The sequence below is a fragment of the Neolamprologus brichardi genome, chromosome 12 (assembly GCF_056152115.1).
Source record: "Neolamprologus brichardi isolate AB-2024 chromosome 12, ASM5615211v1, whole genome shotgun sequence".
NCBI classification, from domain to species: Eukaryota; Metazoa; Chordata; class Actinopteri; order Cichliformes; family Cichlidae; genus Neolamprologus; species Neolamprologus brichardi.
This window is the reverse complement of record NC_142115.1, coordinates 38,041,972-38,069,686: the sequence shown is the minus strand read 5'-3', so window position 1 is coordinate 38,069,686 and position 27,715 is coordinate 38,041,972. Positions and strand designations below refer to the sequence as shown.

Sequence of the window (27,715 nt, the reverse complement as noted above, 5' to 3'; positions counted from 1 at the left end):
GAAGGATAAAGACGAACAAAAGACAAAGAAGAGGAGGATGGGATGAGAAGAAGGGTTCAGGCTGGGTTCGTCAGAGCCGTTAGCGCTGCAGGTGTGGGTGGAGGCGTTACCGGGCAGCATCTCGTCAAAGCTCGATCGGGCCTCGGGGTGACGCAGCAGAGACTTGGGAGTGAAGATGATCAGCTGGGGACACAAACAGGAAGTTGATCACATGACAGCGTGTTTTCACAGGGAGACGCGTGATGAGTCGTCCACACGTCTACGCCCCCAGACTCTGCTTTAAGGCTAACACCGGTTTTACTGTGTGCGCGTGCGTGTTTGTGTGTGCGTGTTTGTGTGTGCGTGTTTGTGTGTGCGTGTTTGTGTGTGTGCGCGTGCGTTTGTCTGTGTGCGTGCGCGTGTGTGCGTTTGTCTGTGTGTGTGTGTGCGTCTGTGTGTGCGTTTGCGTGTGTGCGTTTGTGTGTGTCTGTGTGTGTGCGCGTGTGCGCGCATTTGTGTGCGTTTGTGTGTGTGCGTTTGTGTGTGTGTGTCTGTCTGTGTGTGTGTGTGTGTCTGTGTGTGCGTTTGTGTGTGTCTGTCTGTGTGTGTGTGTGTGTCTGTCTGTGTGCGCGCGCATGTGTGTGTGTGTGTGTGCGTTTGTGTGTGTCTGTCTGTGTGTGTGTGTGCGTTTGTGTGTGTGTGTGTGTGTGTGCGCGCGCGCATGTGTGTGTCTGTGTGTGTGCGTTTGTGTGTGTCTGTCTGTGTTTGTGTGTGTGTGTGTGCGCGTGTGCGTTTGTGTGTGTGTGCGTGCGTGTGTGTCTGTGTGTGTTTGTGTGTGAGTGAGTGTGTGTGCGCGTGCGTGTGTGTGTCTGTGTGCGTTTGTGTGTGTGTGTCTGTGTTTGTGTGCGTTTGTGTGTGTGCGTGCGTGTGTCTGTGTGTGTTTGTGTGTGTGTCTGTGTTTGTGTGCATTTGTGTGTCTGTGTTTGTGTGTCTGTGTGCGTTTGTGTGTGTGTGCGTGCGTTTGTGTGTGTGTGCGTGCGTTTGTGTGTGTGTGCGTGCGTTTGTGTGTGTGTGCGTGCGTTTGTGTGTGTGTGCGTGCGTTTGTGTGTGTGTGCGTGCGTTTGTGTGTGTGTGCGTGCGTTTGTGTGTGTGTGCGTGCGTTTGTGTGTGTGTGCGTGCGTTTGTGTGTGTGTGCGTGCGTTTGTGTGTGTGTGCGTGCGTTTGTGTGTGTGTGTGTCTGTGTGCGCGTGTGTGTCTGTGTGCGCGTGTGTGTCTGTGTGCGCGTGTGTGTTTGTGTGTGTGCGTGTGTGTTTGTGTGTGCGCGTGCGTTTGTGTGTCTGTGTGTGTCTGTGTTTGTGTGCATTTGTGTGTGTGTGTGTGTCTGTGTTTGTGTGTGTGTGTTTGTGTGTGTGTGTGTGCGTTTGTGTGTGTGCGCTTGTGTGTGTGTGCGTTTGTGTGTGTGCGCGTTTGTGTGTGTGCATGTCTGTGTGCGTTTGTGTCAGTGCGCGTTTGTGTGTGTGTGCGTTTGTGTGTGTGTGCGTTTGTGTGTGTGTGCGTTTGTGTGTGTGTGCGTTTGTGTGTGTGTGCGTTTGTGTGTGTGTGCGTTTGTGTGTGTGTGCGTTTGTGTGTGTGTGCGTTTGTGTGTGTGTGCGTTTGTGTCTGTGTGCGTTTGTGTCAGTGCGCGTTTGTGTGTGCGTGCGTTTGTGTCTGTGCGCGTTTGTGTGTGTGTGCGTTTGTGTGTGTGTATGTCTGTGTGCGTTTGTGTCAGTGCGCGTTTGTGTGTGCGTTTGTGTGTGTGTGCGTTTGTGTGTGTGTCTGTGTGCGTTTGTGTCTGTGCGCGTTTGTGTGTGTGTGCGTTTGTGTGTGTGTGTGTCTGTCTGTGTGTGTGTCTGTGTGTGTGTGTCTGTCTGTGTGTGTGTCTGTGTGCGTTTGTGTGTGTGTGCGTTTGTGTCTGTGCGTGTTTGTGTGTGTGTGCGTTTGTGTGTGTGTCTGTGTGCGTTTGTGTCTGTGCGCGTTTGTGTGTGTGTGTTTGTGTGTGTGTTTGTGTGTGTGTGTGTGCGTTTGTGTCTGTGCGCGTTTGTGTGTGTGTGTTTGTGTGTGTGTGTGTGCGTCTGTCTGTGTGTGTGTGTGTGTCTGTCTGTGTGTGTGTGTGTGTCTGTGTGTGTGTGTGTGTGTCTGTCTGTGTGTGTGTCTGCCTGTGTGTGTGTGTCTGCCTGTGTGTGTGTGTGCGTCTGTGTGTGTCTGTGTGTGCGTTTGTGTGTGTCTGTGTGTGCGTTTGTGTGTGTCTGTGTGTGTGTGTGTGTCTGTGTGTGTCTGTGTGTGTGTCTGTGTGTGTGTGTGTGTCTGTGTGTGTGTGTGTGTCTGTGTCTGTGTGTGTGTCTGTGTCTGTGTGTCTGTGTCTGTGTGTGTGTGTCTGTGTGTGTGTCTGTGTGTGTGTGTCTGTGTGTGTGTGTCTGTCTGTGTGTGTGTCTGTGTGTGTGTGTGTGTGTCTGTGTGTGTGTGTGTCTGTGTCTGTGTGTGTGTGTCTGTGTGTGTGTCTGTGTGTGTGTGTCTGTGTGTGTGTCTGTGTGTGTGTGTGTGTGTGTGTGTCTGTGTGTGTGTGTGTGTGTGTGTGCGTTTGTGTGTGTCTGTGTGTGTGTGTGTGTGTGTGTGTGTGTGTGTGTGTCTGTGTGTGTGTGTGTGTGTGTGTGCGTTTGTGTGTGTCTGTGTGTGTGTGTGCGCGTCTGTGTGTGTGTGTGTGTGTGTGTGTGTGTGTGTGTGTCTGTGTGTGTGTGTCTGTGTGTGTGTGTGTGTGTGTGCGCGTGTCTGTGTGTGTGTGTGTGTGTGTGTGTCTGTGTGTGTGTGTGTGTGTGTGTGCGTTTGTGTGTGTCTGTGTGTGTGTGTGTGTGTGTGCGCGTCTGTGTGTGTCTCACGGGCTTCCTGAAGGGCAGCAGGATCTGCCGCCGGAGAACGTGGAAGTAGTTTCCAGGCGTTGAGCAGTTCACCACGATCCAGTTACAGTCGTAGAGCTGACGCACGGCGAGGTCCTCTGTGATGTTCTGAGGGACAGAAACCAGCATCATAACACACACACACACACACGCGCACACACACACACACACACACACACACGCCGCTCTGACATCACTGCTCTGTGTGCGCGTCTCACCGGCAGGACGTCGGGGTCGTCGTTGCACATCTGGAGGAATCTCTCGGGACGAGCTGACGAGTGTTCGGGACCCTGAGGAGAACATGAGCAGCGAGGGCGTGTCGATTATAAACGATCACAGATCAGGAACACTGATCAGCTGATCAGGAGGAAGGTGCGGCGGCGTCCTCACCATGCCCTCCATGCCGTGCGGCAGCAGCAGCACGATGCCGTTCTGCCTCACCCACTTGGCCTGCCCGGCGCAGATGAACTGGTCGATGATGCACTGCGCCGTGTTCTGGAAGTCTCCAAACTGAGCCTCCCACAGGATCAGAGCGTTCGGGCTCGCCATGGCGAATCCCAGCTCGAAGCCTGCAGACGCAGAAACAACCATCAGGCAAAAACACAAACGCCATCGATGACGCATCGTCTGTGGAGAGCGAGGACTGACCGAGCACGCCGTACTCGGACAGCGAGCTGTTGCAGACGGTGTACGGCGCCTGGTCCGGGGACAGGTGGTTCATGGGGATGCAGGTCCTCTTGTCCACGTTCTGGTCGTGGAGGACGTGGTGACGGTGGCTGTGAGGGGACACACAGAGAACACCTGTCAACTAGCTCTGCGCTAACTTGCTAACGGCGTCAGGACGAGCCGCTCGTCTCCTCCTGACGTCACGCCTCCAGGTTTACCTGAAGGTCCCGCGCTCCACGTCCTGCCCCGACAGCCTGATGTGGATCCCCTCTTTCAGCAGCGATCCGAAGGCCATGTACTCGCCCAGGGCCCAGTCCACCGTCCGGTTCTTCACCATCTCGCCGCGGCCCTTCAGGATTCGGCTCAGACCTGCGGCGAGAAACGACAGCGTCAGCTGAACGTCTTCGTTCCCGTTTGCTGGGTCAGAAAGCGGCGGCGTTCTCGACCTCCGTGGATGGTGAAGTCCTCCACGGGGACGGACGAGGCCGCCTGTCCGATGTGGTTCAGGTTGTCTTCGGTCAGGCCGGTGGACGGGCAGCTCATCGACTTCGGTTGACCGTCCAGGGTGAAAAAACCTGAAAACAGCGAGTTTACGGGGTTAACAGTCTGGAGCTGAACGCCAGCGTGAAAACAACATCCTGAGAGTCGAATCGTGTTTGCTGTCTGTGCCGTCAGTGACTCGACCCCGCCTCCTCGCCCTCTCACCGGGCCACGGCGAGTCCAGCCAGTGCTTGATGTGCAGGATCTTCTCGTCCTTGGAGCGAGCGTACGCCTCCTCGCAGATCTTATCGTACTTGGCGATCTCCTCCTGCAAACAGACAAACGTTCAGGAAGTGACATCACGGTGACCTGTAAGCAGGATTCACCTGGTGGGCGGGTCCTACCTCGTACTCCTGCCGGCTCACGGCTCCCTCTGCGATCAGCTTCTCGGCGTATTTCTGCAGGACCGGCTTCTGCTTCTTGATCTGTTTGTACATCAGCGGCTGAGTGAACATCGGCTCGTCCATCTCGTTATGACCCATCCGACGGTAACACACCTGCACGCGCACACACACACACACGCGCACACGCGCACACACACACGCACTGTAAAGACTGTTTCCAGGTGTGTGAGTCGAGGTTATTATCGTTAACGAAAACTAACGAAATAACGAAAACTAGAAGTGAAAAAACATTTTCGTTAACGGAAATAAAAATAAAAACAAAAAAAGGAAAACTAACTAAAATTAACTGAATTTATAGCAAAAATGTGTTTAGTTTTCATTGATGTGTGCGTGTCATACAAGAGTCAAGGGTGAAAATGAAGTTTAGTTTCCAGATTTTTTTCTTGCTGTGTCTCATTATGCCAGCAGGTGGCAGCACGTTAGTCGACTCGTCTGTGTCGCTGCTCCGTCCACGCGCAGAATCATGTCAGGAAAAGTCGGGAGCCAGAGTCCAGTTTGGGATTACTTTGAATATGGCTGTGTTTTGGATAAAGCAAGTGTCTTGTAGTGGAAACAGACAAATTATGAGGGACATTTCTAAAGGGGAAAAAATCCCACAAACCTTAAAGTGCACTTGAAAAGCTCACACAAGAAGGCTAACCTAGCTTAGCTTGAGAAGGTAAGGGAGCACACTCAACCCTCATCCCCAGAAAACAGAAGCTAACCCCAGGCAAGGCAGCGTGATGCATCCCGAGACAACAGGACGGGGATATCTACACAACTGTGTGAGTCAATTACCTTCAAAAAGTTTATCAATTCACTTGAACCAAAATTACGAACACCCGGTGCTGCGAGAGTTAATAGTCTCATTGGGGCCAAGATATACATTTTATAGTTGCCAAAGGAGCTTGCAAAGAAAAGCGTCTGGACTTCTTTAAGTTACTTGAAGACGTTTCACCTTCATCCGAGAAGCTTCTTCAGTTCTAAGGTCAAATGCTGGAGAGTCCCAGATATAAACCTAGTGGGAGTTTCCCCCCACAGAGGGACAAAAGGACCCCCTGATGATCCTCTAATCGCCTGAGCCAAGGTGTGGAACTGGGTGTGGGTCCCAATCAGCCAGAGTTTCGGGTGAGTTCATTGTGAAACCTGGCCCCACCTTATCATGCGAATTCCTGAGGTCAGATGGCCCAGGATGTGAGTGGGCGTTAAGGCGTCTGGGGAGGGAACTCAAAACTGGATTATAGATGGCAGAGAGGTGGTGTCGTAAACCACCGCCTCTGTTCAAAGATGGTCGCTCACAGTGGACATAGATGCTTCTTTCACTCCTCTTTCAAACCATCTGTCCTCTCTGTCCAAAATGTGAACATTGGCATCCTCGAAAGAGTGACCTTTGACCTTTAGATGCAAATGGACAGCTGAGTCTTGTCCTGTGGAGGTGGCTCTTCTGTGTTGTGCCATGTGCTTGTGAAGTGGCTGTTTGGTCTCTCCGATGTAGAGGTCTGGGCATTCCTCGCTGCTGTACAGCAAACACCACATTGTTAAGTCTGTGTTTTGGCGTTTTGTCTTTCGGGTGAACCAGTTTGTGTCTGAGTGTGTTGCTGGGTCTGAAGTACACCGGGATGTCATGCTTGGAGAAAACCCTCCTGAGTTTCTCTGATACACCGGCTACATAGGGGATGACAATGTTGTTGCGTCTGTCCTTCTTATCCTCCCTCGCTGGTGTCTGATCTTCTTTTCTGTGCCTCTTTGCTGACTTTATAAACGCCCATTTAGGATAGCCGCACGTTTTGAGTGCTTCCTTTACATGTGTGTTCCTTCTTTTTCCCTTCAGGCTTAGAGGGAACATGTTCTGCCCGGTGGTGTAGGGTCCTGATTACTCCAAGTTTGTGTTCCAGAGGGTGATGGGAGTCAAACAGGAGGTACTGGTCCGTGTGTGTGGGCTTCCGGTAAACTTCGATGTTGAGGTTGCCGTTCTCTTCAGTGTGCACAGCGCAGTCCAGGAAAGGCAAACAGTCGTCCTTTGTGTCTTCCCTGGTGAACTTTTTTATCCACAGCGTTGATGTGCGCAGTGAAGGATTCCACTTCCTGTGTCTTGATTTTGACCCAGGTGTCGTCTACATATCTGTACCAGTGGCTGGGTACTCTTCCTTTGAAAGAGCCAAGAGCCTTCCTTTCCACTTCCTCCATGTAAAGGTTGGCTACAATAGGTGACACGGGGGAGCCCATGGCACAGCCATGTTTTTGTCTGTAATAGCCTTCGTTGTATTTGAAATATGTAGTGGTGAGGCAGAGGTCTAACAGTGTGCAGATCTGATCGGGTGTGAAGTTGGTCCTGTCTTCCAAGGAGTTGTCTTCTTGTAGTCGTTTTCTGACAGTCTCCACTGCCTCCGTGGTGGGTATGCAAGTGAAGAGAGAGACTACATCAAAGGACGTAAATGCAGGGTATGGCATCCCCTGGGTAAAGGCGGTGATAAGTAAGGCGTGTCACCTATTGTAGCCAACCTTTACATGGAGGAAGTGGAAAGGAAGGCTCTTGGCTCTTTCAAAGTAAGAGTACCCAGCTACTGGTACAGATATGTAGACGACACCTGGGTCAAAATCAAGACACAGGAAGTGGAATCCTTCACTGCACACATCAACGCTGTGGATAAAAACATCAAGTTCACCAGGGAAGACACAAAGGACGACTGTTTGCCTTTCCTGGACTGCGCTGTGCACATTGAAGAGAATGGCAACCTCAACATCGAAGTTTACCGGAAGCCCACACACACGGACCAGTACCTCCTGTTTGACTCCCATCACCCTCTGGAACACAAACTTGGAGTAATCAGGACCCTACACCACCGGGCAGAACATGTTCCCTCTAAGCCTGAAGGGAAAAAGAAGGAACACACACATGTAGAGGAAGCACTCAAAACATGTGGCTATCCTAAATGGGCGTTCTTAAAGTCAGCAAAGAGGCACAGAAAAGAAGATCAGACACCAGCGAGGGAGGATAAGAAGGACAGACGCAACAACATTGTCATCCCCTATGTAGCCGGTGTATCAGAGAAACTCAGGAGGGTTTTCTCCAAGCATGACATCCCGGTGTACTTCAGACCCAGCAACACACTCAGACACAAACTGGTTCACCCGAAAGACAAAACGCCAAAACACAGACTTAACAATGTGGTGTTTGCTGTACAGCAGCGAGGAATGCCCAGACCTCTACATTGGAGAGACCAAACAGCCACTTCACAAGCGCATGGCACAACACAGAAGAGCCACCTCCACAGGACAAGATTCAGCTGTCCATCTGCATCTAAAGGTCAAAGGTCACTCTTTCAAGGATGCCAATGTTCACATTTTGGACAAAGAGGACAGATGGTTTGAAAGAGGAGTGAAAGAAGCATCTATGTCCACTGTGAGCGACCATCTTTGAACAGAGGCGGTGGTTTACGACACCAACTCTCTGCCATCTATAATCCAGTTTTGAGTTCCCTCCCCAGACGCCTTAACCGCCTTTTCTTTGCAAGCTCCTTTGACTACAATGACCTGGATGACTGAGAACCTTCACAGACATTTTATAGTTGCCTGGTATCAATGGTTGTTCATCTGCCTTTATTTATTTATTTAAAGAACCCATAGGTGGGAATGTGAGTTGTCTGTCTCTGCGTGTTAGCCCTGCGACAGACAGGCGACCTGTCCAGGGTGCAGTATGGTAGCTGGAATAGCAACATACCCAAGGATGAGCAGAATGACTGATATGATGAAACTGGGATTTTGTTACACTTAATTATTGCAAACACAACTAAAACTATAACTGAAACTAATCAAAACTAAACTGAAACTAAGGATTTTCAAAAAATAAAAACTAAACTAAACTAGCAAACAATTGGTAAAAACTAATTAAAACTGATATAAAATTGAAAATCTGAAGTCAAAACTAAATAAAAATAAAAACTAATGAAAATTGCAAAACTATTAAAACCCTGGTGTAAACAGGTGACACAGACTTTGTGTTTTTACTGACCAGGTCGACCACGACATCTTTGTGGAAGGTGGCTCTCCACTCAGCCGCCACCTTGCAGACGTAGATGACGGCTTCGGGGTCGTCGGCGTTCACGTGGAAGATGGGAGCGTTGACGACACGAGCCACGTCTGTGGGGTACGGCGAGGAGCGGGCCATGCGAGGGTCGGTGGTGAAGCCGATCTGCGGACACGACGACAGAGAGGTGTTCGCTCGGCGCGCTGCGTTAGCGGCTCACGGTCTGCGTCTTTGTGGGGTTACCTGGTTGTTGACCACGACGTGCACGGTGCCGTGCGTGGTGTAGGACGGCAGGTCGGACAGGTGGAAGGTCTCGTAGACGATGCCCTGACCGGCGAACGCGGCGTCTCCGTGCAGCAGGATGGACATCACCTGCGCAGAGAACACGTGAACTCACGCAGTCAGCCTGTGATTGGTCGAAAGCTCGTCCTGCACAGAAACACCTTTACCTGAAGGTCGAGTCTGAGCTAGAAAAACTACCTCGAGTATCTTCACAGTATCAGTACTATAAAGTATCCGAGTACTTCGGCCGGACCTACTCTTTTCCCGTCGGTGTCTCCGCAGTAGAACTGGTCGGCTTTGGTCTTCCCCTGCACCACGGGGTCCACGGCCTCCAGGTGAGACGGGTTCGCCACCAGAGACAGCGTGATGTTCCTGTCTGTCACGCGGTTGATGCGGCGATGGTACATCCCCAGGTGGTACTTCACGTCGCCGGAGCCCTGCGGACAAACGACAGGTTGGATCAGACGGGGAAAGAAAAACCGCGAGTAAACGAACAAACGGCGGTAAAAACAGCGACCTCATCGGCTGCTTCCAGTTTGGAGTCGAACTGACAGAAGATCTGCTCCAGCTCTTTCCGGATCACGTTGGCCAGGACGTTGAGACGACCCCTGAAAGACACACGGAGGCCATGACGGAGCGCTCGCGGCGTTCGTCTCCACACGGCTGTGAGCTGAGCCTGGATTTACTCTCGTCTTTGACTGAAGCAGAAATACATTAAAATGCTGCTTTTGTAACCTCGGCGTGAGGAGCGCTGACGCCATTAAACTCGCCGTTTGGATGCAGATTTCTCCTGGAAGCTGCTGCCTCGTCTGATGACATCACACAGGTGTCATCGACGTGCGTGCGGTCGGGTAACAGAACAGCAGCGTGCGGTTTTACCTGTGGGGCATTCCCATGATGACGTTCTCCACGCCGTTCTCAGACGACTTGTCGATGATGGTCTTCAGGGCGGGGATCAGAGACTCGCAGCCCTCCAGGCCGAAGCGCTTCTCTGCAGACCACTTCTTCTGCAGGAACTCCTCAAACCTGAACACAGGTGAACACGCAGGTTATTCCCAACAGACTGCAGCCGCACCGTGTTTCCCAACGACTCCGTGTTGGAGATTTCACAGCAGACATCGATGGGACCAGCGTGAGGATCAAACTGGTTACGACTGAAACAGCAGAGCACTGAGCTCGAGTTTGGCTGCGGGTAAAACCACCACGAGCTGTCAGAAACGGCTCGTGGTGGTTTACGATGCTGACGTCCCTCAGGGTCCATCTTTGGGTCTTCTGTTGCTCCGCCCTCCTGCTCCAGCCTATAAAACCAGTGTGTGGATAAATCTGCGTGTGTGGGGGTTCTGACCTGGTGGAGCGGACCATGCGGGCCAGCAGCGTGCGCTTCTCCTCCAGAGTGAACTGCATCACGCCCGGAGTCTCGAACTTCTGCCTGATCCACTGACACTGATCCAGGTCGTTGATGAACATGAACTCCACCCCGATGTGCTGACAGTACGCCATCTGCACCAACACACGCACACGTCCATTTTCCTGTAAACCATTTAAACTTCCACTTCCTGTGTGTGTGTCTGTGTGCGCGTTCACCTCCAGCCGGCGGATGATCTCCTTCAGCGGCAGCACGCTCTCCGAGCCTCCGATGAAGGTGGTGGTGGGAAGCCGGAACACTTTTTCCAGGTCCGACTCCTCCAGACCGTAGAAGCCTACAAGTCCCATGATGCACCACGGAGCGAGAGGGGAGGGGGGAGGAGCAGGAGAACGAGGAGAAAGAAGGGAGGAAAAGAGGTGAGACAGAAAAACGTGCACAAGGAGTTAATGATGAAGACAAGTTTAATCAACAGAGAGGGGAGATTTACACATGCAGGGGGGGGGAGGAGGAGCAGGGGGAGGGGGGGGAGGAGGGGGGATGAGGAGGGGGATGAGGAGCAGGGGGAGGAGGGGGGAGGAGGAGCAGGGGGAGGAGGCGGGGTGAAGGGGGGGATGAGGAGGAGCATTGGGAGGAGGGGGTGAAGGGGGGATGAAGAGGAGCAGGGGGAGGAGGGGGTGAGGAGGAGCAGGGGGAGGAGGGGGGATGAGGAGGAGCGGGGGAGGAGGGGGTGAGGAGTGGGGATGAGGAGGAGCAGGGGAGGAGGGGGGAGGAGGAGGAGCGGGGGAGGAGGAGCAGGGGGAGGAGCAGGGGGGGGGGATGAGGAGGAGCATTGGGAGGAGGGGGTGAGGAGGAGCAGGGGGAGGAGGGGGGATGAGGAGGAGCGGGGGAGGAGGGGGTGAGGAGTGGGGATGAGGGGGAGCAGGGGAGGAGGGGGGATGAGGAGGAGCAGGGGGAGGAGGGGGTGAGGAGGAGCAGGGGGAGGAGGGGGGATGAGGAGGAGCGGGGGAGGAGGGGGTGAGGAGTGGGGATGAGGGGGAGCAGGGGTGAAGGGGGGATGAAGAGGAGCAGGGGGAGGAGGGGGTGAGGAGGAGCAGGGGGAGGAGGGGGGATCAGGAGGAGCGGGGGAGGAGGGGGTGAGGAGTGGGGATGAGGGGGAGCAGGGGAGGAGGGGGGATGAGGAGGAGCGGGGGAGGAGGGGGTGAGGAGTGGGGATGAGGAGGAGCAGGGGAGGAGGGGGGAGGAGGAGGAGCGGGGGGAGGAGGGGGGAGGAGGAGCAGGGGGAGGAGGAGGAGCAGGGGGAGGAGCAGGGGGAGGGGGGATGAGGAGGAGCGGGGGAGGAGGGGGTGAGGAGTGGGGATGAGGGGGAGCAGGGGGAGCAGGGGAGGAGGGGGGATGAGGAGGAGCGGGGGAGGAGGGGGGAGGAGGAGGAGCGGGGGGAGGAGGGGGGTGAGGAGGAGCAGGGGGAGCAGGGTGGCATTAGAGTAGTGGAGGTTTTAATGGTTTTAGGACAGCAGAGGTGGAGGAGGAGGTGGAGGAGGTGGTGTTTTGGGCCCAAAACAAATAAAAACTGAAGCGGGGACAACATGGAAGTTAAGAGGGAGTTCTTCCTTCCTACGGTCGCCAAAGGGCTGGCTCACACGGGTCATATGACTGTATCATTGTAGCGTCTACCTTACAATATGAAGCCTTCAGGCGACTGTTGTTGTGACTGTTGTTGCATAAATAAGTCACCTGATGAGTGACGAAGCGCTACGTCCAGAGGAACAGAATCAGCTGTTGGAGACTTTGAAGAAGTTGGAGGAGCGTCTCTTTGAGCACTCGTCCTGCCTGCAGTCTCACTTCAGGCTCAGCCAATCAGAGAACCCGCACACATGCAAAGGAGCCACTCAAAAGGCTGAATCTACCTCACAGTCCACAGCAAAGCAGGATGTCCCCATGGACGCTCGGCTGAGGGCTCCTACAGACCACCACCAGCGCCCCCTACAGACCACCACCAGCGCCCCCTACAGACCACCACCAGCGCCCCCTACAGACCACCACCAGCGCCCTCACAGGCCACCACCAGCGTCCTCACAGGCCACCACCAGCGCCCCCTACAGGCCACCACCAGCGTCCTCACAGGCCACCATCAGCGCCCCCTACAGACCACCACCAGCGCCCCCCACAGACCACCACCAGCGTCCTCACAGGCCACCACCAGCGCCCCCTACAGACCACCACCAGCGCCCCCTACAGACCACCACCAGCGTCCCCTACAGACCACCACCAGCGCCCCCTACAGACCACCACCAGCGTCCTCACAGGCCACCATCAGCGCCCCCTACAGACCACCACCAGCGCCCCCTACAGACCACCACCAGCGTCCCCTACAGACCACCACCAGCGCCCTCACAGGCCACCATCAGCGCCCCCTACAGATCACCACCAGCGCCCCCTACAGACCACCATCAGCGCCCCCCACAGATCACCATCAGCGCCCCCTACAGACAGCTCTATTGACATCGTGCCCTGGCTCCAGCAGCCTCAGACAAGCGTCTGCCTTCTCCTGAGTCTGTAAGCGTTTCTGTCCGTCTGTGGCGACCGTTGGTCTGTAGTAACTGTGTCGTACCCTCCTGGACTGAACTCCCTTTTCATCCACCAGTTTGGATGAGTTTGCGCCCCCAGCCTCATGGGGGCGCTAATCACAGCCTGTCACTGCTTTTGTACTGAAAGCAGTTTATTACTTTAAAGCGGGGACCGTGTGTAATAGAGTAGATGTAATGCTACTCTATGTGTGCAGGTCTGAGTGTGTGCTGCCATCCTGACGTCTGTTTCAGGATCTTTCATATTTTGAGGAACAAACCTCAGACAGCTGCTAAACTGACCTCAGTGAAACATCTGGAGCTGCAGCTCAGATGAAACATGCTGGGGATGTTTTTTACAAAGCACCTCTGACGTCTTTGTTCTCGAGCAACAACAGAGGCTCTGTCCTGAGGTCAGTCCCTGCCTCTGTGACAGCTGGACTCAGACCAGTGTGACCTGTGGAGCACCAGCGGGCAGTTTACGCACAGCTTCTTGCTGCTCTGTGCAGTTGTCCTGCTGAGACAGTCTGATATATTCTGTTTCAGGTACGCTTTGAACCTGGTGACAGGGCTGACACACACAGGCGGAACATTTTCTCCTCCCAGCCTCGATTTGGGGCTCAGTAACATTTTTCTCACGCTTCTGTCCAAAAACATGAAGCTAAACTTGAGGAAACGGGAGCAGGATCGACGCACTGAGCTGAAACACGTCGTGAGGTCACTGACATTACACGACTACGGCGCGACGTGAAGCAGCGTCAGTGCTCAGATATCTGTAGGGCTGCCACGATTAGTCGACTGTCAGAATCGTCGACGACTGATTTAATAGTCGACGCGTCGTTTGAAGCTTTGTAAGATCACAAAAGACGCAGGAATAAGTAGTAGGATTTAAGAGTGTAATAACGGACTGAAACAGAAGATGGCAGCACTGCATGTACAAGGATGCCAGCTGCCGTTAAACCCCGAAGAAGAAGAAGCTGTGTCCCAGAATTCATAGCGCAGCCCAGCTCAGTTTCCAACAATGGCGGCAGCTAGTTAGTTTTAATATTACTCTTATTATTCTTTCTGGGTCACAAAATAAACGTTTAACATATTTTCAGGCGAGAATGTAGCTGTGTAAACCTCAAATATCTGCTCAGTTTATCAAGACACCACATATTTTCAAAAGCGCTCCGACGTTTTCGGAGACGTCTGTTAGCCACTAGCTCGATAGCTAGCCAGGGGCTAGGCTAACTAGAGCCGTGAGAACACCGGACTCCCGGCTAATCGTTTTCGAACCCACCGCCGTCTTTCACTACTCAGGTTAAACATGATATATAAGTCACTTAGATAACTTAAAAATGTTATTGTTTGGCTTTTTTCAGTATTTTATTTGTTCCTGAGTAAATCGGTTTGGCTGAGATTAAAGTTATAGTTTTTACACAGCTGAATAAACATCAAGCAGACAGCTGATTATCAGAAGTGTGAGATGCTCGAGAATTTACTCCGGTGTCCTGTTATATTTTAGATAGCAAGGAGTTTATTAAACTTCACTGAAACAATCTGCAAATGTCATTAAAATTTAATAAACTATCATCTTGTCTTTATTTTTAGTTAGCACATACCTGAAACACTTAAAGCTGTAAGCTAATGATAGTTATATAAGAGCAGATGCTGCTGGTGCAATAAGCTGTATGTTGGATGATGATCTGATCAGTCGACTATCAAAATAATCATTTGTGGCAGCCCTAGATGTCAGACGCCCCAAAGACAGATCCAGACGTCACTGCAGTACATTTACAGATTAATAACCAGCTGCGTCTACAAGGACAGTATGGCAGGGATCTGTGACATCACACACACCCCTGCTAATCAATAACACCCAAATATCCCAGAACTTCACTCACTGAAACTGCAGCTCAGTCTTCTTAGACGGTCTGTTAGTACAGTGACCTCACAGCAGCCATGTTATTGTAATGTGATGTCACTAAACAGGGCAGCTTTAGCTAAGCCCCTCCCCCTGAGCTTCATGTCTGTTGTAGAGCTCACACTGCTGACTGGATGAACGTGCGACATGTAACTGATGCAAAGCGCTACATAGCTAGCTTAAACAAACTACCATACATAAATGTGAGTTTGCTGACTCGGACATTTAAAGTGCACGGCCAAAGAGTATTAATTTGTCACATTAATGTCGTAACAGTAAAGCTGCCCGAGCATTTTTCCGTTGTCAGGTAAATCATTCCTGCACTTTAAACGAGTGGCCGTGACGTGGCGGGGTCGGCGTGGAGAAGCGGGGATTAGTGTGATGTGATCTGTCAGGCGGGGTTAGGAAAGGTGTGCGCGCACATTTGTGCCGTACTCTGAGCGGCCAGGTGGGCGTATCCCAGTAGATCTGACATCACATGATAGCTATGGATTAGCCTAGCAGACACCTAGCAGCTACAAAAAGAGGCCACGCCCCTAAAAAAACAACCTTTAATGCTAATGTGAGCTGTAATATCATCCCGACCCAATTATCCACAGAGTTTGTGTCTCAGGCTGCTGGACACCTTTAACATTGGGACTGACTCGCTGCTGCCCCGGCTGGATGCTGGAGGAACTACCGCGTTGATTCTTTCAGGGTTTGCCTTAATTTTCAGCATCGCTGAACATTACTGTAGTCTGTGCAGGAGGTGAGCTTCAGTTACCTGTTAAACTGTGAACAGTGACATCAGGGAGGAGCTGCCCAGTAACAACAGCCTGATTTTATTAATAACCAGTATATAAATATGTTTAATCCACGTGGACACGTCTGCATCTGAGGACAACCTTTTGGGATTTCCTTACCTGGATGATGGAGCATGCATCAAGCCATAGTTCAGAGCACATTCAGAGTCAGGCCCAGACACTAACGAACATAACGGTGAACTGTGGGACAGAGCGGGGGTCAGCACGCTAGCAGCAGCTAACAAAGCTGAGCACAGGGGACCCTGAGAGGAGGCGGAGCCTGTCGAGTCAGACGGGATGAACTTCCTCTCAGTGTTTCCTGTGTGCTGCTCAGGCTACAGGGAGATTTCACCGTGGTTCAGCCCACTGAGACAGAATCCACAGGAGTAAAGAAGCAGCAGAGTCTCTGAGACGATGCTGCCGGCGTGACCGTCTGCACGGTTTTTATTTTCCCGTCTCACCTGTTGATGCTCGCTCTCTTTCTAAAAATCAAAACTAACTGATGTCACATTAATGAAACTACAGCAGCAGGTGAAAGTGAGACATAAAATTACAGTTTATACTCTGCTTCATGAAGACATATCCCTCTCTAAAATCATGTGATTATTTATACATTTGTCTGGGGGCACATTACTGCCCAACACAGACCTGCAGGTCCACTCTGGCCAGGTGAGCGTGGGGCTGGTGAGAGGACCTGAGGACTGCAGCTGCACATGTGAACATGCTTCCAGTTTGGTTAAACCGCTGCAAGGTCACAAACGTGCTTCAACTCCTGCACAAAGACAGAATCAGATGCTGAACCAGATGAAATCTCTCCGCGGCGCTGCGGCGCCCTCTGCAGGAGCTCAGGAGCCCGCCGTCTGCTGCGTTGATGCTTTCAGCTCCTGCAGATGTTTCCTTCAAACTACTGCACTGACAAACTCCACTAAAGATCAACTACTGACTTCACAGCAGTGCTGGTGCTCGTACCTCCGACCGTGAGAATGTGCAGCCTCTCCTTGAACACAGCCACGTCTGGACGGGTCGCCAGCAGGGGGCAGCAAAGGGAAGAGACACCCGGACACCATTAATGACCTGCAACCCCCTTTACCCTTTACCCTCTACCCTACAGCCACACCACCAGCACCAACACCACCACACCGGCCTACAGCCTCATCAGCGCAGCAGCCGCCCCGCATCTCGCGTCTCCACCACCGTCTGACCCCGCGACCAAAGAAGAAGAAGAAGAAGAAGGAGCAGTGGAGAAGGAGACACATGTAGCGCCATGCTGAGGTCAAACAGCGTCGCCACAGCCGTCCCACACCGAGGCCATTCAGCTCACCTTCAGACGGACTACTTCCTGGGAGCGCTAATACAACAAACTGAACATGGCACACAGAGCAGCTCGAGAGGGGGCGTGTCCTGATGTGTAACAGTGGGTGGAGTCACAGGGGTTTATTTAGCCGCAGACAGTGAGGCGAAGCCACAAACCTTTGATCTTTGACTTCCTGTTTCCTGTTTCTGACGACACAGATTGAAGCCGAAGCTGAACGTTAATGAGCCGTTAGCAACATTCAGACTGCGAACAAACAGGAAGTACTGCTTTGTCCTCGTCTTCCTCTGTGGTGGTTTAAAAGCACCTGGAACCAGGACTGCTGTTAATAAATGTCCTGAGAGGAAGACGAGGAAGAGCTCTGAGACGGAGTCTTAGACTCACGGTACAGATGATGTAAACTGTCAGCTGATTAAATGACATCATCGTGGCGAGGTTTCAGGTCCAAAAGGAAAAGATCTGAGCAGGATTAGCAGTGGAGGAGCGCTCTGGCTAACGTGGTGCACAACCCAGCGTCACGCAGCAGAAGCTAAACTGCCCGCCGCTGCCCAGAGACGCCGACGCCGCATTTTTCACCTTCAGAAAGATTCTGTGATCTGGCAGGTCTCGTGTTCACACTGGGCTCCATGAGCGCGTGCGTGGATGAAACGCTCGGACGGCTCGCGGGTCGCTCGGTTTGAGTCAGAAGCTTTAATAAACATCATCCACGCCGTTTCTACACGGCCCGCTGTGGTGAGTCTAAACGACGCGAGCAGACCGCTGATTGTTCTGGTCACCAGCAGATCGCTGCGGCCCAAACAGGAAACCGAGAATGCTGCCCTTCCAGATATCCTACGACTCCACGTGGAGTCAACGATGGGCGACTCTCGTCCAACAGAAACGGACTCATTAAAGGCTTCATCCTGCCAGCGGAGAGGAGCTCCGAGTCTGAGCGTGAGGTCTGAGGCGGTGAAGCCGGTTACCGCCAGGCCTCCTGGAGCCACACCGAATCAGGACGTTTTCTACAGAGGCTCTGAGAAAGCTTTCGGTCCTCGGCGGGGACGTAATCACCGAAAACGGACGTTCCCCTTTCATTAAAAACACCTTCAGGCAGGCTTTTTAGATCTCAGAGAATCATCCAGATTTTAAAGTCGGGATTAGGATTGGGTCGATGTTTTCAGTGTTTCCGCACTTTAACAGAGCGTGGAGGAGAGACTGCGACTGCACACCACCACCGAGACAGACGCAGGACTGAACCTCTGATCTGATAACAGCGCTGCAGCCTCACTGTGAACCACATGATCAGAACCCGTGTTTGAGGGTTTACAGCCTTAAGCTCTTTGTTTTAATTCAAATATCATATTTAAACTAAAATAACAAAAATATAAAGTTTAAATGATCACAAGTGTCTGCATGCAAACATCTGATGATCCAGACTGTAATGAAGAAACTGGCACTAATGTTCACGTCAGCACAGCCGTGCGGTCTCTCCTCACGTCTGTGTGGGAAACACTGAAATGACTTGAGGTTAATTCTTGGACCTTCATCACAGAACGAAGGTTCAGATGTTAGATGAGGAAGAACGATTCGGTTTAGACAGAGAATAAAATCCTGAAACAGCTCAATTCAAAAACAGAACGTTATCGTACAGCAGAAGAGTTTCTTCTGCTGTACGATAACGTTTCAGAGACTCCTCCAGCCAACGAGCGCTGAACACACGAAGACGAGGTCGATTTCTGAGGGTCGGCTCCTCACCCAGCTTGTCGGAGGACGTGATAATGTCAGTGGGGACACACGAGTCCAGATCGGCGTCCATGATGCCGAGGGGGTCCAACTGGGCCACGTGGTGCCCTCGGATCTACAGGAAGTGACAACAGCACAGAGCCCACCCAGGGCAGGAAGAGGGGGGTGAGAACAGGGTGAGATGAAGGAGGAGGAGGAGGAGAGACAACCAAATAACAGACAGAGGATGAAGAGCGGAGCAGATGAGAAGCAGGATGGAGGGAAGAAATCAGAAACGGGAGAAACGTTGGAAAGTTAGGAAAAACAGGAAGTGTTAGAGCGGAGGAGGAGGAGGAGGAGAGAGGAGGAGGAGGAGAGAGGAGGAGGAGGAGAGAGGAGGAGGAGGAGAGAGGGCGGGTGGGAGGGAAAAGCAAAGTTAACATCACGGTCTGTTTGGTGGTTTAGTTGCGGCGCTCTCACCGACATCCTGGAAGCCGGCATTCACCGGAGCGTCATCAAAATTGACACAGCTGATTCCCAGTGGATCCAGGTGGGCATTGTGATGACCCATCACCTGAACACACACACACACCACAACAGGAAGCTCAGGCCCTCACAGGTCCTTATGACAGCGTCACGTCAGGGTCGGGCTTTAATCCAGCCGGCTGCACTTCCTGTTGCTGCAGAGTCACTTTGAACTTTGAACTCTGAGTTAAAGATGACCCTGAAGCGCTTCAGCGCGCTAGTCTGGGTTACTGTGGAAACCCTTCGCTGACCCTGCGGCGGCACCGGCCCACAGAGATCCCGCCCACTGTGTGATACTGTGGATTAGGGGTGGGCGGTATAAACGGTATACGGTAGAAACTATATAAATTTGGCCATGTTGATGATGTCATCAAGCGCGCCTGTTTTGGTTGAAAGCACTGCAGCGGCTGCAAACAACAACATCTGCAAATTATTGCAGGCGACAGAAACAGCAAAGACACGATTCAATTTGGGAATATGAGGAAAGCCAAAAACGGCGCTTCCTCCACTTCTGTAACATTGATTCATTAATGCTGAATCCTCTGCAGCTGCTCTGTTCCCGTGTTGTTGCAGTATATTAATAACTAACCTCGTATTGTGGATGGATTATCTCAGTTGTTCTCCTGACTGAAGTTTGGTCCGTTTACAGCATCCTGCCATGTGATTGCATTTGTCTCTAACCATCAGGAACCTTCACGTTAACTTTTATCGAGTGGAAAAGTGTTAGCTTAAATCCTGCAGCTCCACTGTGTTTATGCTAACATAGCTGTGTCGCTAGCAATCACGTAGCACATCATTATATAGCAGCTAGCCAAACTTCAGTAACCCTACAAACGTCACTGCTGTTTAGTTTTCTGTCTTCATTTATGTTGGAAGTGACAGCAGAGCTGTACGTTTGAGTTTTTCACAAATCTCTCAGTCAGAACATGCTATATCATGATTAGCTGGAAGGTAGTGAGCTAACTTCCTGCTAACTTCTAACTCTGTTAAATGTAATAAATCCTGTTTTCATGGATGTTAAACTTTGGTAAAGCAGCAACACTGATCATTTTATTACAGATGAAAGAATTGAGACAGTTTTTAACTCAGTGTTCGTTTGACTTTGGGACCTGAAGCAAAGTCGCACTAAAACATTTTTGACAGATGTCTGAGCGCCGTGTACATAAAATCGGTTCGAGGTCAGTAAGCACAACCAGAATTCATACATAAGGCTCACAGTTAAGTGTGCCTTAAAATCCTTTAAGCACATGTTTCAAATTACACCGTGATATGGATTTTAGACCAGCCCTACTGTGGATGTCGTCTACACTCGGCTCTGATGGATTCTGATCATCAATTATTGATCAGGCTGAGTTTGTGTGACCTGTGAAGACCTAAACTCACCAACGTCTCCATCAACAAACAGCAGCCATCGATAAGCAGGTGAACAAACAGGAAAATATTTTACAGCACAGGCTTCACTCGATCAGTAGCCAAAGGTCAGAGGTCACTGACAAACACAGGCTTTTCAATAATCTCATGGATGTATTGATCACGTGTGTGTGTGTACCTGGTAGGCCCTGATGAGCGACTGCACAGCCAGGTGATCCTCCACCAGCTTCTCCACGTTGGGCTGAGCTCCGACCAGAGAGGAGAGCTGGGGGGCGACGAGGCTGGACGCCGCAGACAGCCCCAGAGGAGACTGGTAGGCGGCGCCGGGAGGAGCGCCAGCGTTGGCGTTCCGGAAAAACACATCCCACGACTGCAGGAGAGGAAGAAGAGAAAGATGATGATGATGCCACGAACATCAGAAATCCTGATCTTACTGAACTGAAGGCACCTCAGCGCCTGCTGTTGCTGTGTGTGCTCTATAAGTGAGAGAACTTCCTGTAGTGGGTGGAGTCAGAACAGCTAACCAGTGCTGTCAAACATGGACGCAGCATTATTTATGGCGTTTGACCTCAGAGACGCTCAAAGCTTCGATGAAGGAAGAGGAAATCTGAGGGCACGCCGTTTCACCACCAGGAGGTCAGAGGGCCTTAATGAGCTCTGCTCTACATCACGCCGTTTCCGTGGTGACCAAACACACACACCAGACTCCTCCACAACGTGGGACTGACGAAGTCACACAGGAAGCTTTAAAGCCATCACAGCGGGTTACTCCTGCTGAGTCACAAGCTGGAGCGTGTCCAGGTCCCGGCTTACGTTTACACATCTCAGCTGTTCTGCGTCAGCGAGCTCCCGCCCCACAGTACACTTTACTTCCTGTGTCCAGCTAGCAGGCTAAGCTAATAACAGCAAGGTCACGGTGTCAGGTCGTTACATAACAGATGACAGACACACACACACACACTCTGTACCAAGAGGAGTGTGTGTACCTGTTTAGATATCTTTGTGGGGACCAACAGTCACTTGTGGGGACAAAGCGTCCGTCCCCAGTTTGAGGCTCAAAATGTGGTTTCAGTGTCAGCGTTACGGTTCAGCTGAGGGTTAGCAACTGGGAAGAGATGATGTCAATTAGATGTCCTCACTTTCAAAACGAGAATACGTGTGTGTGGGGGGGGAGGGTTGTCGGTGTGGGTGGAGCTCTGATCGAACGCTGCGCCTCTGACAGATGATCCTCTCGTTGTTTAGGTTAACGCCTTCAAAGTACTTCCTGTTTTTAAATCGGCCTTTGTTAATCGGACTCGTTTAAAGTCACTAAAGAATTGATCGAAGCCAGAGGGCCTCTCATTCTCACTGCCGGCCCTGAAGTCGGCCTGTCACGTGACTCTTCTGGGAGCTATTATTAGCTGTCCTTTAGCGCCCGGTCAGAGAGCTCACCAAAACAAACGCTGTCACAGCCACGTCACCTTCACGACCCCAGAGCCCGTTTGAAGACGAATAACAGAAAAATTAAAAAAAGACTCATTTACAGCTTTTTAAAGAAGAAAGACTCGAGAGCTGTGAGCTCCACACGCAGCACCGCTCCCCGACAGACGCCGCGATGCTGCTCTGCCTACATCACATGCCTGGTTTTAGATTTTAGGTCTCATGTTGGACATTTGAATCATAAACAGGGACCTAATTTAACCTGAACTCTTCCATGGCATGCATTTTAATTTCTCTTTGATATTTGGGCTGGTTAGGACCTGATGAATGTAAAAACAAAGAATTACCAGATTTTTCTTTTACCTAATTTTTGTTTATGAGAAAAATGAGAGCCACATATGAGGATATTCATTTAACATTTCAAGAGAACAGTTGGTAAATGACCTGTATTTGTGTAGCGCTTTACACATCCAGTCATCCACACATTCACACACTGGTGATGGCAGCTACATTGTAGCCACAGCTGCCCTGGGGCGCATTGACAGAGGCGAGGCTGCTGACACTGGTGCCCTCTGACCACCACCAGTTGCAGCATAATGTCCTCGTAAGTGGACATCAGGCCCTTACAGAGCAAGATTTAGTATTTTGGTGTAAATAATAATGGACGTCAGGTCAGGAGGTTAATATTTTATCAAGCCGATTAGAGCTGCAACTACAGATCCTTTTGGTCGTCGACTCATCTGCCAATTTTTCTTTCTGTTGATTGTTTCCATAACTCTCGTCTGTGCTTCCTGAGGTCAAAATGATTTTCCAAAGTTTAAGATGATTCTGTGGACACGCTCTGGATGCTGATGATAACCTGCTCTGTACAGGACAGACTCATCGGTGCATCTTTAATACTGGTGATCCGGAACAAACAGAACCAGAATAGAAATGTTACCGAGCACCGATTTGGTAGTGCAGTGTTTAAGTGATTACGCCCACAGGTTACCTCCTAACATCTAAACTCTAATATTAATGTGAGCAGACCAAATACAGCAGCAGACTGTATCTGCTGCTGTATTTGTAAAGCGCTTTACACTACATCAGCCACACACACACACACACACACACACACTGGTGATGGCAGCTAAGCTGCAGCCACAGCTGCCCTGGGGCGCACTGACAGAGGCGAGGTTTACATCACATTTCACTCGTTAGCTAACAAAACTGTGATGTTAGCTTAGCGAGCGTCATGACAGGTTAGCTAACATACGTGAACGTGACTCTCCCACTCAGAGGGGACATCACAGGAGCTTTACATGCAGATTTATCTTCAGTTTCCTGTGAAATTCTTTCACTTTTAAATCTCTGACTCCGTTTTCTTCCATCCAACTGCTTCGCCGTTCGCGCTACGCTCCTCTCAGTATCGAGTCTTGGCAGGTGACACAGGTGACACAGGTGACACTGCACCCACAGGCTGCTGTAGTCTACAGTCCACGTCACTGATTATCCCGATGAACGACCGCTGTTACATAACGCTGATGGTATACTGTACTTATTTGTTTTTGCTGCTAAAATGAATGAAACGCACCGTCTCCATGTGTCTCCACAGAGCTTATTTCAGACTTTCTAAGCACTAACGGACCCTTTAAACCAGGGGTGGGCAACTCCAGGCCTCGAGGGCCGGTGTCCTGGAGGTTTTAGATGTGTCCATGATCCATCACAGCTGATTTAAAGGGCTAAATGACTCCTCAACATTTCTTGAAGTTGTCCAGAGGCCTGCTAATGAACTAATCCTTTGATTCAGGTGTGTTGACCCAGGGTGAGATCTAAAACCTGCAGGACACCGGCCCTCGAGGCCTGGAGTTGCCTACCCCTGCTTTAAACCCTTAAAAGCGCCGTCCTGACACAGCTGCTACTCTTGAACAGGATGTTGTCACATGACTGGTCACATGTGCTCAGAGCACACTGAGCATGTCAGTGTGGCTGTAATGTGTTTCAGACTGTGGACATGAGGAAACGCCTGCAAACACATTTTAATGCTCGTCCTTCCTCCCAGATGTCAGCAGCGTGTTCCTGTTGTGCAGGAAAACCTTCTGTGTGATTCTTCACATATTATTATTCTGAGTTTGCCTCATTTCACTAACACACTACAGTGTCCAACAACAAAGAGCTTCAGAAACCTGGAGAGTTGCTGCTCAAGAGCTCTTTAAAGGATGTCTGCCTCCTTGGAAACAAAATACAAAGAAATGAGTGGCTCAAGACTTTTGCACACACACACACACATCATATCATTACAAACAGATGCACACCACTGTTTCCCACAGCAGCTTTTTGTGCACACGACACTCATCTGAGCTTTTTTTTGTTTAATCTGACTCATCGAAGCCTCGAGAGTTTCCCCACTAAACACTTGCTTCACTCTTATTTTGAAAGAGTTCTGTTACTGCTAACCAGCGGGCCCCACACTTCCTGTATCATGTTCCTCGTGTCCTTGATATCTTGCAACAGCTTTTCGTCAGTGGACGGGTCCCCGAGCAGAACCAGGACCAGCTGCACGACAACATGGAGGAGATGATTCACTGCAGGCTGAACCAGCCAATCAGAAGCGTGTGCACATGTGTAATTTAACACAGCGGTGGCACACGACGTGACCACGAGAATCACCAACGCTGTGGTTCATGTTTCTTGGAGCAGTGAACGCCACCGCCGTGCGTCACGACACAATGAGCCATGTTTGTCACTAACAAGGAAGCACGCTGTGTTCTTTAAAGGTCCCGTCCAGAGTGTCACACTCACTAACCCCGCCCTTCTCTTCAGTTTTCAGCCAATCACATTTTAATCTTCTGCTCATTTCTCACATTTCATCGTGTTTATCATCGAACCCTCAGGAAATGAAGTACGGGGAGAAAATAAAGAAATGTGCCACTGCTGGTTTGGCCAACGTTTCCCGAGCGTTCAGTTGTTTAGCGACATGATGCGAATAGCGGCGAGCTAACGATGCAGTTTTTCCTGTCGAGCCCGCCCTACACATTCACTTTCACTTGTTTCTACTCGTGCTGACATCAGCTTGTCACAGATCTCCTTATACGGTGATCTTTGACAAAAACCGTACAACCCGCTCAGAGTGGTTGTTGCCCTTCTCCATACTTCCAGAATCCAGCCAATCAGAAGAAAGCATTTCTAAAAATGCTTCATGCTAATTCTTTAAATGCTTTGTTTACTGCACGGCTCAGTAAACATGAGCAGTTCCTCCACATTAGCCACTAAAAACCGAGCTGCTTGTTTTACACTGAGACAAATGTGCAGTGAAAGTATCAGCTGTTTGTTTCAGTCAGGACGACGGCAGACTGACACTTTCTATCTTTATTTCAGAACATTATTTTTTACATTTCAAGTGAAATAAAACATCATATTAATATTTAAAAATATAAAACTGTACATGAGCACCTAAAACTGTCTGACCCGGGGCTGCTAGAGGACACTAAACTTTTATCTTCCTCATTTTGAGAGACGTGGGCCTCACAATGGTTTCACCCGAAACCTCTGCTGATAGTGACCCACACCCTTTTCCACACCTCGGCTCAGGGGATGAGGCACATGCTCAACAGTGGGTCAACGACCCTCTTAAAGGACACTCCCACTAGGGTTTAAATTTGTGGGACTCTCGGATGAAAACTCTTCACCAACTGAAAGAAGTCTGGTGACTTTCTGTCTGTGGAATCTATCAATACTGTGGAAATGGTGCAGCTGTTTTTATGTGTTCAAAATCACCAAACCTTTAACTTCTGATTGTCTGGGTTTATGTCCCATTACACTGTGGAGGGTTTGTCCTGCATCGATGCTGCCAGCAGTAAAATCAAACCGACCTCTGCACTGACCCCTCCACACCTGCAGGGGCTCCACTGCTCCTTACCTTATGAACACTCTTGGGATTTTCCAACCAGGCGTAGTACATCTCCTCCACATAGTTGGAGCTCGTCCCATTCAGGAACGGCTCCGAAGCCACCGGTGCTGTGTAACACCTGATTGGCTGAAACGTCCTTTTGCCACCCGTGGAGGTGACTGTGATTGGCCGCTGTTGGCCGACAGTCTGAGCCGCCTGCGAGGCGGTGAGCGGACGCAACCGCGCCGCACAAGTCCTTAAACGATGCATGAGCAGTCCTTAAAGTATCACACACGGCGGTGACTTTCGGTCCGACAGTCCGGACGTCCTCGACCTCACACTGATGCAGAAGAAAAACGCAGGTCAGGGCCACAACAGGAAGCAGTCAGACGTCCACGTCAGTCCTCTGAGAGAAGAAGAGAGAGAATTAGCCCCTGTTCTCCAGACCACAGTCACCTTTATTCAGATGTGAGAGAGAGCTGTGCTCTAGGATTTAACGACGGCGGTTTCTGTCTGACGAGCTTCTAATAACGCTGCGAGCGCCGACTCAAGCTGCTGTTTGCAGAGGAACACGATGTCAGAGGCTGATCTGCGGCGCCTGACAAACGGCGTCCTCAGAAATGCGGCACGGTGGATTTAAAGATGCTAACGTTCAGATTTACAGACAGCAGTTGTCAGACTCGCACTCCAGGAACGACCTGTAAGATCGGTGCATCGCACGCTTTTACTTTCTGTGCAGGTGGCTGTCTGAGCCCGCCCAGTCACATGACTACACTTGCAGAAGGAAAACAAACACACCTTGTTCCCCTGCAATAAAGTTTATTCAAAAACACACCTGCTGTTTTCACACACAAGACGTGCCATCTCACCCTTCTCCAGGTAAACACTGTGACACTACGAGAACACCGAGGTTTCTGCCTCTGAGCACAGCAGAACAACACGCTGCAGAAATAACGACTACCGTTTGATTACTGATAAAAACGGCACAGCCTCCTCACACCACGTCTGACTTTTAGCTGGTGTTTTAAATTTCACCAACCAACACGGAGCCTGTATGACGGTCAGCGTATCCAGGATATCTTTCCATGTCTGGCTTCACTCACTATCAATCACACTGGGTGGGGGTCACATGACAGGTTTATCAGTGCTCACATGAAAGAGGCACAGTTTGGAGCCTCTGACCAATCAGAAACATGCACATGCGTGTGTGAGAGAGTAAAGGCCTAAAAACTGCATGAATGTGTGAGCTTTGCTCAGTCAGACTGGAAAACAGCTGCTGGATTAATAAAGTTTATCCAAAGCAGGAAGGAAACCAGTAAAACAGACGCCTGTGATTAAAACCCTCTCGCTACTCTCGTGGTAATTAAAAATCTTTAGTTTTGGCATTAAATGCTCTGAGAGGACAAAGAGTTTACATGTCGATGAGGTCAGGACGCAGCAGCAGAGCTCCTCCTGAGTTTCTTCCTGATGCTCATCAGATAAAGAGAACACCTTCAGACCCTCTGACTGTCTACACAGAGGATCTTCCAGTAAGGGTGACGCTCTTTTCCAGAAATCTGATTGGTCAGTAGGCTGTGTTGGTGACTGCTGAGCTCATATCTCAAACAATACCCGCCCCAGAGCAAAGTACCTCGCCTCGTATAGGTACTCCACCACAAAACAGGCCTGAGAGAGGTCCTGCAAGGTCAGCAGGGTTTGTCCTGCTCAAAATGGAGCAGAGTGTGAATGTGAGTCTGCACTTCCTGTTTCTATGACCTTGTGAAAAACAAAATACGTTTTCTGCCTGAGATAGTTAAACCAAACTAATTAAAGTATATTTATTACAATCCTGGGAGTTTTTCTTCTTCGCAAGTTGAACATCTCAATTCTTTGGTCATGTGACTCCCAGCAGTTTTCTGGATTGGTGGGAATCCTTTAAACTGGTGTTACCATGTTGCCTTTTATTTCAACTTGCAAAACAGTGAGCTGTAACTCACGCAGGTCATATTGTTCCTGCCGTTTCCTAAAACAGCTGCACAGATGCTGGAAACCCGCAGACTGCTGGTCAGAGATCAGTGTCACACTGGGTGTTTATACTTCTGACCGGTGCTGACTCAG

At 50.7% G+C, this 27,715-nt stretch overlaps 1 protein-coding gene across 3 annotated transcripts in view; it reads right to left on the bottom strand.

Annotated features, from left to right (window-relative positions):
• The window catches only part of ogdha (oxoglutarate dehydrogenase a), a 31,734-nt gene that overhangs the window by 3,050 nt on the left and 969 nt on the right, over nucleotides 1-27,715 (bottom strand). The window contains exons 2-21 of one of the 3 annotated variants that reach the window (XM_087849571.1): nucleotides 25,649-26,024; nucleotides 20,510-20,701; nucleotides 18,469-18,571; nucleotides 16,392-16,436; nucleotides 10,392-10,507; nucleotides 10,153-10,307; nucleotides 9,687-9,833; nucleotides 9,325-9,415; nucleotides 9,065-9,244; nucleotides 8,769-8,897; nucleotides 8,511-8,690; nucleotides 4,460-4,612; nucleotides 4,281-4,383; nucleotides 4,022-4,150; nucleotides 3,794-3,944; nucleotides 3,558-3,685; nucleotides 3,300-3,478; nucleotides 3,128-3,199; nucleotides 2,892-3,017; nucleotides 111-183 (exon numbers count right to left, since the gene is read on the bottom strand). In XM_087849571.1, coding sequence (XP_087705697.1) covers nucleotides 111-183; nucleotides 2,892-3,017; nucleotides 3,128-3,199; nucleotides 3,300-3,478; nucleotides 3,558-3,685; nucleotides 3,794-3,944; nucleotides 4,022-4,150; nucleotides 4,281-4,383; nucleotides 4,460-4,612; nucleotides 8,511-8,690; nucleotides 8,769-8,897; nucleotides 9,065-9,244; nucleotides 9,325-9,415; nucleotides 9,687-9,833; nucleotides 10,153-10,307; nucleotides 10,392-10,507; nucleotides 16,392-16,436; nucleotides 18,469-18,571; nucleotides 20,510-20,701; nucleotides 25,649-25,888 — 2,692 coding nt within the window. In that variant the 5' untranslated portion in view covers nucleotides 25,889-26,024. Of the gene's footprint in view, nucleotides 1-110; nucleotides 184-2,891; nucleotides 3,018-3,127; nucleotides 3,200-3,299; nucleotides 3,479-3,557; nucleotides 3,686-3,793; nucleotides 3,945-4,021; nucleotides 4,151-4,280; nucleotides 4,384-4,459; nucleotides 4,613-8,510; nucleotides 8,691-8,768; nucleotides 8,898-9,064; nucleotides 9,245-9,324; nucleotides 9,416-9,686; nucleotides 9,834-10,152; nucleotides 10,308-10,391; nucleotides 10,508-16,391; nucleotides 16,437-18,468; nucleotides 18,572-18,915; nucleotides 19,010-20,509; nucleotides 20,702-25,648; nucleotides 26,025-27,715 lie in introns of all 3 variants that reach the window. The other 2 variants (XM_087849573.1, XM_087849572.1) reach the window with 2 other exon arrangements.